This window comes from Otolemur garnettii, unplaced genomic scaffold (assembly GCF_000181295.1).
Source record: "Otolemur garnettii isolate 467f Iridium unplaced genomic scaffold, OtoGar3 scaffold00007, whole genome shotgun sequence".
NCBI classification, from domain to species: Eukaryota; Metazoa; Chordata; class Mammalia; order Primates; family Galagidae; genus Otolemur; species Otolemur garnettii.
The window spans coordinates 39,905,079-39,915,865 of NW_003852402.1; the positions used below are offsets into that span (position 1 = coordinate 39,905,079).

The following is a 10,787-nucleotide window of genomic DNA, read 5'->3' on the forward strand; positions in this document are numbered from 1 at the left end:
AATTTGGCCTCATCTCTCCCCTCCTTCTCCCATCCTCACACAGAGTCAGTCCAAACTCTGCCCAGTGCTGTTCACACCCACCTTCACACTGCCTCCACTCGGCCTCATCTCTCTTGCTGGCATCTAACATTCTAGGGTTGGTAGATAATCTGTAGTTCTATAAACCCAGCAAATTAGTTTATATGAAGTGAATGCTATCTATCTAAAATGTTCTTCTTCACACATTTACTTGGCTAAGTCAAATGCATTCTTTGAACATGTTTGAACTTTTGCTTTCCACACTTATATTATATATATATATATATATACACACATATATATATATAAAATTAATCATTGTCTCCTCTGTTCTGCTACCAATACTTAATAGTATTAATCTGTATATTAAGTGATGAGATACCTTTATGTTATTATAATACTAATAAGTAATGAATGTTGACTACCAACTATGTATCAGGTCTGTTGAGACATAGTTTATATGTAATACATCATTTAATCTTTACAACAATCTTATGCAATAGTTTATATCATTGTCCTCATTTTAGAAATGAAGAAGCTAAGACTTAAATATTAATTGACTTGTTTAAGTCACTTTGCTACTAAACATTGGAGTCTTCCAAAAAGAGTATTGTGTTTAGAAGACACCAAGTGCTACAAACAGAGAAAGGACAGGAAGTAAATGTTAACTAAGAAGCCATGTCTTTCCAGGAGCCATGGGTAACCTCTAGGAAAACAGAATAGAAGTCAGAGATGGAGAAAAGTAAAGTGCATGCCTCACTGTTTAACTGGAACCAACCGATCAGCTCCCACGTGCCCATTTGTCAGTCAAGCTCAATGGAAAGAAAGCAGGTGGGAGGGGAAAGGGAACACCTAACAGGTAAAAAGCTCACTACCCAGGGGAGGGGCACACTTAAAAATTTAACTCAAAATGTACAAAACCACTTTATGTAACCAAAACATTAGTAGCCCCACAATATTCCAAAATTTAAAAAAAGAAAAGAAAAGAAAAGAAAATCTTGGCAGAGTGGAAATGAACATAAACTACGCTTTCAAGAAAAATCTCTGCAAATTAGAAAATATTTTTTTTTCAAAGTAGAAAATATTGCATAGGGTAAAAAATTATCATCATGATTATTATTCCTGTAATTGGTATTATTTAAAATAGTAGGGACCTAATGATTAATGGCAGTTGATTTTACAGCTTCGTTTCTCGTCTAGGTTTGGTTCTGCCTTCCTGTTGGGTACATGGCACCAGGTCTGGAGGCATCGTTGGTGTCACAGCTGAAGAATGCCACAGGTAAACAGCGGATAGAAGCAGCAACGCTCACAACGTCCTCCACCTCTACCTCCAAAACAGAAATTATCACGTTTAAATGTCACTGGTACCAAGGATGAAAGATTCTGGTACAAAGGATCTACAGGGAAGGAAGACATTGAAAATACAGGAGAAATAGGATAAAGTCAGGAAGAAGGAGAAAGGAAGGAGATTAAAAAATGTTACCTTCAGAAAAGCTTTATTCTCATTTTGCTTAATTTTTTTACAGAAGCAGAGACTAAAGTTTAGAGAACCTAAAATAATTTATCCTTTTAGGATTAAGTAGAAATTTAATTTAAACCTTTGAACTCTTAAGGCAATGTTCTTTTAATGATGTCACTCAATAATTCAAGTTCAAAATTGCCTGAGCGATGGTTGCTGAGGTGATAGCATAAATATCAAACACATAGCAATTATTTTGATTAAAATTAATAATATACCGAGTGATTTTATGTTCCCCTAAACAACGTATTTAGTCTCAACTTTTTTTTGTTAAAGGAAAAGATGGCTATGACACTGAAAAGAAAAAAAAGGAAAAAAAAAGAAAACTAAGAAAAATGACGTGTTTGGCAAACTGGCATCACACAGACACACAATATCGACCCTTGCAACAGAACAACGTGAAAGCTGCATGAGATTTTCAATTACATTTAAGCACCTACTCAACATCAAAAATTTGATTAACGATATGGTTTAAAGCATGAAATATAAGACTTTAAAGACTTTGTAAAGCATATTCTAAAATAATAGACAACAGCATCAGATTAGATTGCCACATTTCTACCAATTGTTAGTCAGAGCAATAAGTGTATGCTAATGATGGCTGAGCCTTCTGCCAGTATATACACTGTTAATATTCAAGTATCACTGTAATATTCTCATACCACTGCTGCCACAAAGGAAAAAACAAGATAACTGTAGCAGTTTAACTATGAAACCCTGAGCAAGAATTATAATTAGAAAAGGAAATAATCTTGTTTCTTTAAATACAAATAACTAAATGTGCTAGCACAGCAGAAACAGGCCAGGAAGGCGTAATCATCTAGGGACGTGAGCGCTGACCTGCGCAGCTGTGGGCCTGGCCAGCTCTGAGCAAGCCAACAGGAGCATCGACAGGCCTGAGCAATCAGGCCACTTCTCCAGAAAGGAAACAGCTGGAGGCTGGAGCCAGTGATCTATTCTTAATGACATCTGTTGCTATATTTCTATCATGGGGTTCCTTTTATTTATTTCTGTTATTCAAACAATTCAGTAGAGACCACATTTAAACTGAACTGTCTTTCTCCTGCTAATGCTGGGCACTTCACACAACCCATGATTTATGTGCTATTCACTATCAATGCTAACTTTATACTTAAACCCTATTGATTGACTTGATTACTCTAAGTAGAAACCAAGTCAATCACCAGCTCCTTACTCACCCAACCCCAGAAGATGTTTATTGCTACAGTTTAGTTTGTTGGCTAAGAATGAGTGTTCTGTATCAACAATCAATTCCTGTTCTACCACACTCTGGCACTGAGATATTGGTGAGTATTTTAACCTCTCTAAGCCTCAGTTTTTCATCTGTAACACGGGGATAATAATAATAACTATATCATAAGGTTATTGTGAGGACTGAACGGGATGCATCATAAGGTGGTTGGCCCGGCATCTTGTGTGCAGCAAGGCTGCATAAACATTAGTTTACATTAGAACCCTCTACAGCGGTTTCTCCTAAACATCATCATCAGTATCATTTTGTCTCTTCCCTACTATCTACCAAATTGAACTCTGCCTACACTGATAATCTGACCAGACCCTTCCACTTCCCACAAATACTCTGTTACTCACTGGGTGATCTTCTCTGCAACATTATCCTCAAAAGAATGCTTGTCCTGCCTATATGAGAGTCCTATCAGCTCATACTCTTTCACGAATGCTCCATCTGATAGGATTTCTGTCAGTCCTAACATCCTATAAAGGAATTGGCTTTATTAGCAATAATAGTTTGAATAGTCAAACCATGTATTTGCTTGTCCATATTGCTATTTATGGTTTGCTTAATGTCCAATTTAGCTAATGCTTTTAAACATCTTCTCTTTTTAAAGTACTAGTGCCTGTTTTCCAATACTAAGAAACAATCTTACCCCAATTGCCCTTATAACTGGTAAAAGAACTAAGAAAATTAAACCCTCAAGCTATCATGGGCATAATGCCAATACTCTTCCAAGAAATTTCTTTAGATATCCCCAACTGGATGTAAGTTCCCTTTTCTTTTAGCCTACGTGACAATTTATTCGTATTTAGCTTTGATTTTGAAATGAGTTTTAAAGAGTGGGTGGAATTAGAGAGAGAGGGTAAATCTGCATGATATCAAGAAAAGAGAGTATAAATAACATATTTAAAAAACTTTGTAGGGACAGGCTGGATTCAAATTCTGGATTTTGGTATTGATTCCTGTGTGATCTTCCTCCTGTGTGAACTTCCTCCTGTGTGAACATCCCCCACTCTAATTCTCAGTTTATTATTCTATAAGTGTAGATAATAATGCTTTCTTTAAAAATGTTATGAGAATAAAATTTTAAAATCCATATAAAGTAAAGAGAAAGATACTCAGAAATAATTTCTTTCCATAATAAAGTAAAGTAGAATCTTGAGTTTGCACATGGAATCCAAGAGTACAAAGAATGAGTGGGCTCAAAAATGGAAAGAAGCTGGGAATGAGGACAAGGGTAAAGAGAGGGGCCTGAGCAAGTCATAAGGAGGCTGAGGACCAAGGAGGCCAGGGAGCGTTTCTCAGGAATAGCCAGGCCAAGAAACTTTCATGAACAGGGACGTCTAATGCTTAAATATATGTTGTTTTCTGAGCTGTGATGAAATAGGACACTTTCTTAACCTTAACCTCCAGATTCATAAGTTAAGGTTCCAAGACAAAGTGACTCTATTTCTCATTTGGGCGAATGCCCAGGAAGAAAGGAAAAACAAATCCATATGTGCTGAGAGATTAGAAAACTCAGGATAAGTACGAAATCAGAACAAGATACCGCTAAGGAAAAGATAAGCCTCTAAAATGTTGTGATGGCTTTTCCATGGGATTAAGCAGTCAGAAGAAACTGGGACATCCAGGAAAATCACATCTGGGAAACGAGGTGAGATCAAGCTATGACAGAGGAAGGAAGCTGACAACAACTGAGAGATTGGATCGCCTGCACTGATCGATTATAAGAAGAGATTATAATAATGTTTGATGACGATGATGCTGATGCAGGATGAACGTGTGGCTGGACAGATGATGGTGGGGAGACACGAGAGATAATGCCAATCTGAAGCTACCGAAATAACTGACAAAGAAACTAAGGCCATTGGATGGAAAGGCCGAAAGAGGATAAATACGAGCTATAACACAGAGTTCTCATCTCCAATTCCTGGCATATTATGACACATGAGATGGTGCTGTACTCCCCCAAATAGTACCCTAGGAATTCAGGTAGGTAGATGGAATGACAGCATGTGCACTACTCAAAACAAGAATAGAATACGGGAATGCTGGATTAAAGATACGTGTCTACGGAAAAAAAAGAAGATACATTTCTGACTTAATTATGTGTAGGTTTGTTTTCTCAAACCAGACTATAAGATTATTGTGTGCAGGTCTCACAGACTACTGCACATAAATGTTTCTTAATGACAGTCGTCTATTTTGGGTACAATCTATGGCCTCTTATTCGTTAGAAATTGAACCCATAATTTTTAGCTGGGCACATGGCTGCTTAGAATAAACACTACATTTTTCAGTATCCATTGAAGCTAGGTAAGGCTTTGGAAGTATAAATAAGCCAGTGAGATGTAAAAGAATCTTTAATTATACAAGGTATGTCTTTTTTAATTGAGTGCAACTCAATTAAACTACTTAAGATTGGGGAGCCACAAATGGGTAACAGTGGCCAAGATAGAGAGAACCTGGTTCCCCGTCAACTTCATGTAGTCAGTCCCCAGACCAGCCACAGACTACTTAACTCTAGATTTCCCTAAGATCAATTTGAAAGAAACTCCAGTCTTGTTTATATTCTTGTTACATGGAATTTTCTACTACTTGCCGCCAAGTCTAGTTCCGACTGCCTTGATTATTTTTTCTATTTGCTTCAGTTCTGTTTTTTTTTTTTTTAAATCTCTAAATATACCTTTTTAAAAAACATTTAGAAATATTTTGAAATGCTGACCAGGCATTCTTTACACTTGTTTGAGAAAGTCTTTCATCTGGTAAGTGGCATGGTAAAATCATCCCTATAAATACAACTTTGGTTACCACAGAAGCTTATTGGAATATCGGATGTTTGATTAATATGTTTGCTCACCAAAGAGATCGACCAAACCTCTACTGAAAACAGTACTTACAGTGGTCAAGTCTTAGGCTAAGGCCATTTGGCGAAGTGGATATTTGACTGACTCTGCAGAGAAGACAGCTACAAACAGCAGAGAGGAATGAATCTCTTTTTTCCCTTGAACCCATACAAGTCATTATGGTACATAGAACATTCGAACAGAACTGTGTAGCACTGGATTTTAATTATGTACAGAAAATTAAACATTTTAAGTCTTTTGCTAATGACTCACACTCTCCTACTTTTTACTCTGACATGCTCACATTGGATTAAAAATTATAAGCCTCTAATAAGGTATTTCCTTTCAACTGATTTTTCTCACTTAGACAATACTTTTGAGACATAGTATTCCAAATATCACCCATTCTAAATTCCTTGTTTTAAAGATGAAATGACCCAAAAAGATAACCAAACTTAACTAATTCTTGTTCAGAATAATTTTTTATTCATTCATTCATTCATTCATACTTATACACATGCATTCAATTAATATTTAATTCTCTCTCTCTCTCTTTTTTTTTTTTTTTTTTGAGACAGAGACTCACCTGGTGCTTGAGGCTAGAGTGCCAGGGCATCAGCCTACCTCACAGCAACCTCAAACTAGCAGTCCTTACTCAGCCTCCCAAGGAGCTGGGACCACAGGTACACACCACAACACTCAATTAAATTTTTTCTATTTTTAGTACAGACAGGGTCTCACTCTTGCTAGGCTGGTCTCGAACTTCTGAGCTCAAGAAATCCTCCTATCTCAGCCTCCCAAGAATGCATCAAAAAGTACTTTCACCCAATTACTATTTAATTATTAATAGGCATAAAGCATTGGGGGGTGAAGATAGCTGGAGCCCAGAATCAGAGAGGAACTTTGCCTTCTGAATATTTTCAATTTAGGTTGAGATAGAAATTATCCAGGTAATTATACAAAATAATACATGAAGATGCTACAAATGTTCCTATAGAGAAAGAACCACAAGAGAGGAAAAGAGGGTAAGGAGTAGTTAGCTATGACTATGAATAAAGTTACATTTGGGCTGAAGCTTAAAGGATCTGAACAGGTAAAAGAGAGATGGGACAGACATTGCAGACGAAAGGAGTGACTTTTGCACTTGTAGAGTTGATTTCTTTATGAAGCTTTTTTTTCCCTTAAATTATTTCTAACTTACACTTGAATGGGAAAGTAAAACCAAAACAGTTCTTAAGAAGCCAGGGGTGAGAACAGTGACTTTGCAAAGCTTGACATCATAGTTCATGCAGCATTAAAGTGACGCTTCTCCAGGCACACGTGACTCTCCATGAAGTCCATCAGCTGCAGGGCCATGCTGGCCTTCAGCAAGGGAAAGACAACTGTCCTATGCCTCAGAAATCAGGAGCTCTGAGCTCCTACTCACAAAATGCCATGAATTAAATGACTGAAAAAGATGCCATCTACGTAAAACAGTAGGGTTTCAATTTACAAAGGAAAATCCACACAAAAGTGAAGTATTAAGAAAAATAAATGCATCTTCCCTCATGCTGCAATGAATTCAGCCATCTAGGACACACCACGTTCAAACTGAAATTGCTTAAAATGCAAATGACACTTAAAAGAAAGTGATGCCATCTACATAGGTTATTAGAACTACATATTCCTTTACAATGTAATATGTGTGAAAAGCTGCTTTTTCTTACATTTGCAACTGATTATGATTATCAGCAATAGAGCAATACCGAGGACTAACGAGGCATTCATTAATTAGTAGCATCAGTGATTATGCTATATGCATATTCAGAGGATTTTGTTTATGACTTTTGCAACTATAAACTAAAAATCCAGTTTCTACAGGAGCACTCATTTCATAGCATATTTTACAGTCCACCTGAAAGGAAATTTGAATTTTAGCTACAAAATCTGCAGGTACCCTTCAGCCACTGACCTTGCTGTCTTCTCTCTCCTTGGCTTTTCCTTGGAGGGGTTTCATCTCTCCAAATTCACAGGCTGATTGTAATGTAAGCTGACAAGAAAGCATTGAGCTCTCTGTTTCAGCAAGTTCCAAAGGTCTTGAAGAATAATGCTGCGACCCAGTAGTGCCAAGATTTGGTATCGGAAGAGCAGTATGAACAGGCTTTGACCCAACGGCTGGCCGCCTCCCTTCTGAGGCAGCCCCAAGTACAGGCATGGCTTCTATAAAAGTATCTTCTTGCTGCCAAAAAAAATGCTTCTAACCTCAGTCTGGTAGACTCCAACGTTAGTATTTCCAGAACAAATACTTTAAACAAAACTAGCAGTCATCCTGATTTTTTTTAAAAACTAATAACATAACTTTCAGGAAGAGGCAAAACTTCCCTTCATCTTGACTTAAGTATCTTTCTTGCTTGCTGGCTGAGAATTTCATAATCTCAGTCCCTCTCTCTCTCTCTCTCCTCCCGGTTTTTTCTGTTCAATGAGTCAGTGTCTATGCAATAATAAATACTCCTTTGGGGAGCAAACTTTTCTGAAAGGTAACTGCTCCAAAGCTCCTTCTCCAGAAGGGAAGAGTTACCAGATTTGCTTTTTCTTCTCACTAAAGCTGCCTGACACTGAGCTTGGAGAGCAAAAAGGTCAGGGGGAGGGAAGGAAAGGCCCTTCAGCCCAATTTTAAGGACGGCCAAAACACCACAATAGTGGAAGGACAGCAGTTCTTCCTGACTTCAGAAATAACCAGCCTGCGTTCTCTTTTTAAAGAAAAGCATATTTCCCCAGCTTAAAAAAAAAAAAAGAAAGAATGGACATGTTAATGGCCAAGACAAACAGCTGCTGGAAGAACTTTTAGCCCGGAAATAATCTCAGCAATAAAGTTGTTTGTCTGATTTCCAGCTATTTTTCACTACTGACAGCCGTGAGCCACACTGTGCGCTCTGTGTCATCCCATGAAATCAGGAGAAATTCACGCAAAAGGGCACCCGGCTAAAGCAGCTAAACCCTTCAGCAGAACATGCCTGCCTGGGCTATGAAAATACAGTAAACTCAGACAGCTAAACACCAGGTATCATAATAATGATGATGATGTAAAAATAGTCACAACTAATGCTTATGGAGAGTGTACTACATACAGCTACTAAGCTAGGCGGTTCACGTGTTATCACAGCAAATCTTTGGAATAACTTAAAGTACAGGCACATTTATTTCTTTACTTTACATAAGGGTAATTAGGACTCAGATATATTGAATAAATTGACCAAAATCGTCAAACTAGAAAGTAGGGGAAACTATATTGTTTAAACTTTAAAAAAACAATTTAAAATAACAACATCATTTGAACTTATTAAATGCAACTTAAAATCCAAAGCAACTAAAAAGTGTCTACACATATACTTTATGACACTGAATGGTGCTTCTATTCATAATATTGCTTTCTTATAATTGTATCATGTTCCATTTCTGTAAAAAGTCAGGAACTGTAACAGCAGCAAGGTGTAAATTAAAACCAAAACACCTGATGGATATGGATTATTGTCCCCAAAGCATTTGAACTTAGAAAATAGGGGTACAGGGAGAAATTCCGCCATCATTTAGTAAAAATTATATTTCCGTGAGAGTGTTGAGATCTCAATGGCAATTTTTTTCTAATAAGAATTTTATTTCATCTCTCTCATTTCTTTTTGAGAATTCCAGAAGGCACGTATTTACTACTGCTTCTCTGTTTTATTTAATAATTGTTATAGTCACCAAATATTGTAGGAATCAGTAATAATGCAGGAATGTCATTAGAGAACTGAGTAGACATTCAGTAAGTGGTGCCAATTATTAGAATCATAACGATTTTATAGAAAATATATGTCTTTGGTGAAAATGTCTCCCTTAAGTTACAGAATGATAATCTTCGAGCTACCTTGTCCGGTTCTGTAAGTGATTACGTACTTTTATATGAAAAGGAATAATTTATAGATGAAGGAAACAATAATTAAAGTAAAATGTATATATTCTTGCTGATGCAGCACAGAAGAAAGTGAAATACAAATTACAAATCTTGCGGATGTTAAAAAAACCCAAGTGGGCCTTACCCAGTAGGATAATAAGAAACAAATACAGCACTAGTGGTGCCGAAGAAATGAAATAATCTCTCTAAGGAAGTACACTGCTTTGTAAGTTATAAACCATTCCACACACTGCAACTTACAGAGACTAGAAGACATTGCAGAGCTGGAGGTGTTCATGTTCCTAGAATGAGATTTATGGGGTATAGCAACATATTTATCCTATAATACATTGCATACAGAATGGTACCTAAAATAATAGACTTTAATGGGAAATATTGTGGAAAGACCATTCAAACGATATGCAACTTTGGTAGTAGTTGCCTAGAAAAATTAATATTGGAACATAGAAAATAATTTGGACTACCTACAGAAGTGGCTCAGCCAAAACTATTTTTTTTCATTGAGTAGAAATTCTGGCAATGCTAATTACAATTAATGGGGAAAACCCAGTGGGAAGGCAAACTCTAAGCCAATGGGCTTGCCGCTGAAGTGAGACAGAGTCAGAATAACCTACAAATAAATATACAGTGTAAATATTGAAGAGGTGCACAAGGGTAGGGGTTCGTTCTTCGATGACAGCGCCCTAGACAGAGGTACTCAATATTTTGTATTTTTTTTAAGTTTTCTTAAAACTAAGCCAAAAGAGCTCCTGTTGACTAGCTAACAGTCAAGCTGAAGGCTTTCCCCCCACCCATTGCAGTAATGCTATTCTATTCTCCCTCCCTTTGCCTAAAATGAACCATGTATAAATAAAGCTACACAGCTTCTGTGCTACACCAACATAATTGTCCTATTTACCAACTGAAAACGAGAGCTAACTGCTATTTTAGAAACAAATGTTGGGGCAACACACACTGTAATTCCTGTAACAATTAAATTGAAAAAAAGTGTTCGCATTCAATAAGATCTATGTGCACTTTGAAATGTCTTTCACATATTAGGCAACAAGAACAAATCGACCTATTAAAGAAAATGTACTGGGTGGCAGGAACCGTCATCCTGTCTCATCCTAAAACATCACCATTCTGAGAACCAGGAAACAAAGGCACTTCTCACTGAGAAGTAAACTAACGAAGCTTAAGATCGTGCGTATTTTTTGTACTATACTTTGTATA

The 10,787-nt window shown here is 36.9% G+C and overlaps 1 protein-coding gene across 3 annotated transcripts in view; it reads right to left on the reverse strand.

Annotated features, from left to right (window-relative positions):
* Positions 1 to 8,076, reverse strand: part of NAV3 (neuron navigator 3) — a 345,805-nt gene extending 337,729 nt beyond the window's left edge. For all 3 annotated transcript variants that reach the window (XM_003783395.1, XM_003783396.1, XM_012814175.1), the window contains exon 1: positions 7,590 to 8,076. In XM_003783395.1, coding sequence (XP_003783443.1) covers positions 7,590 to 7,832 — 243 coding nt within the window. In that variant the 5' untranslated portion in view covers positions 7,833 to 8,076. The remainder of the gene's footprint in view (positions 1 to 7,589) is intronic.
* Positions 8,077 to 10,787: the final 2,711 nt, after the last annotated feature.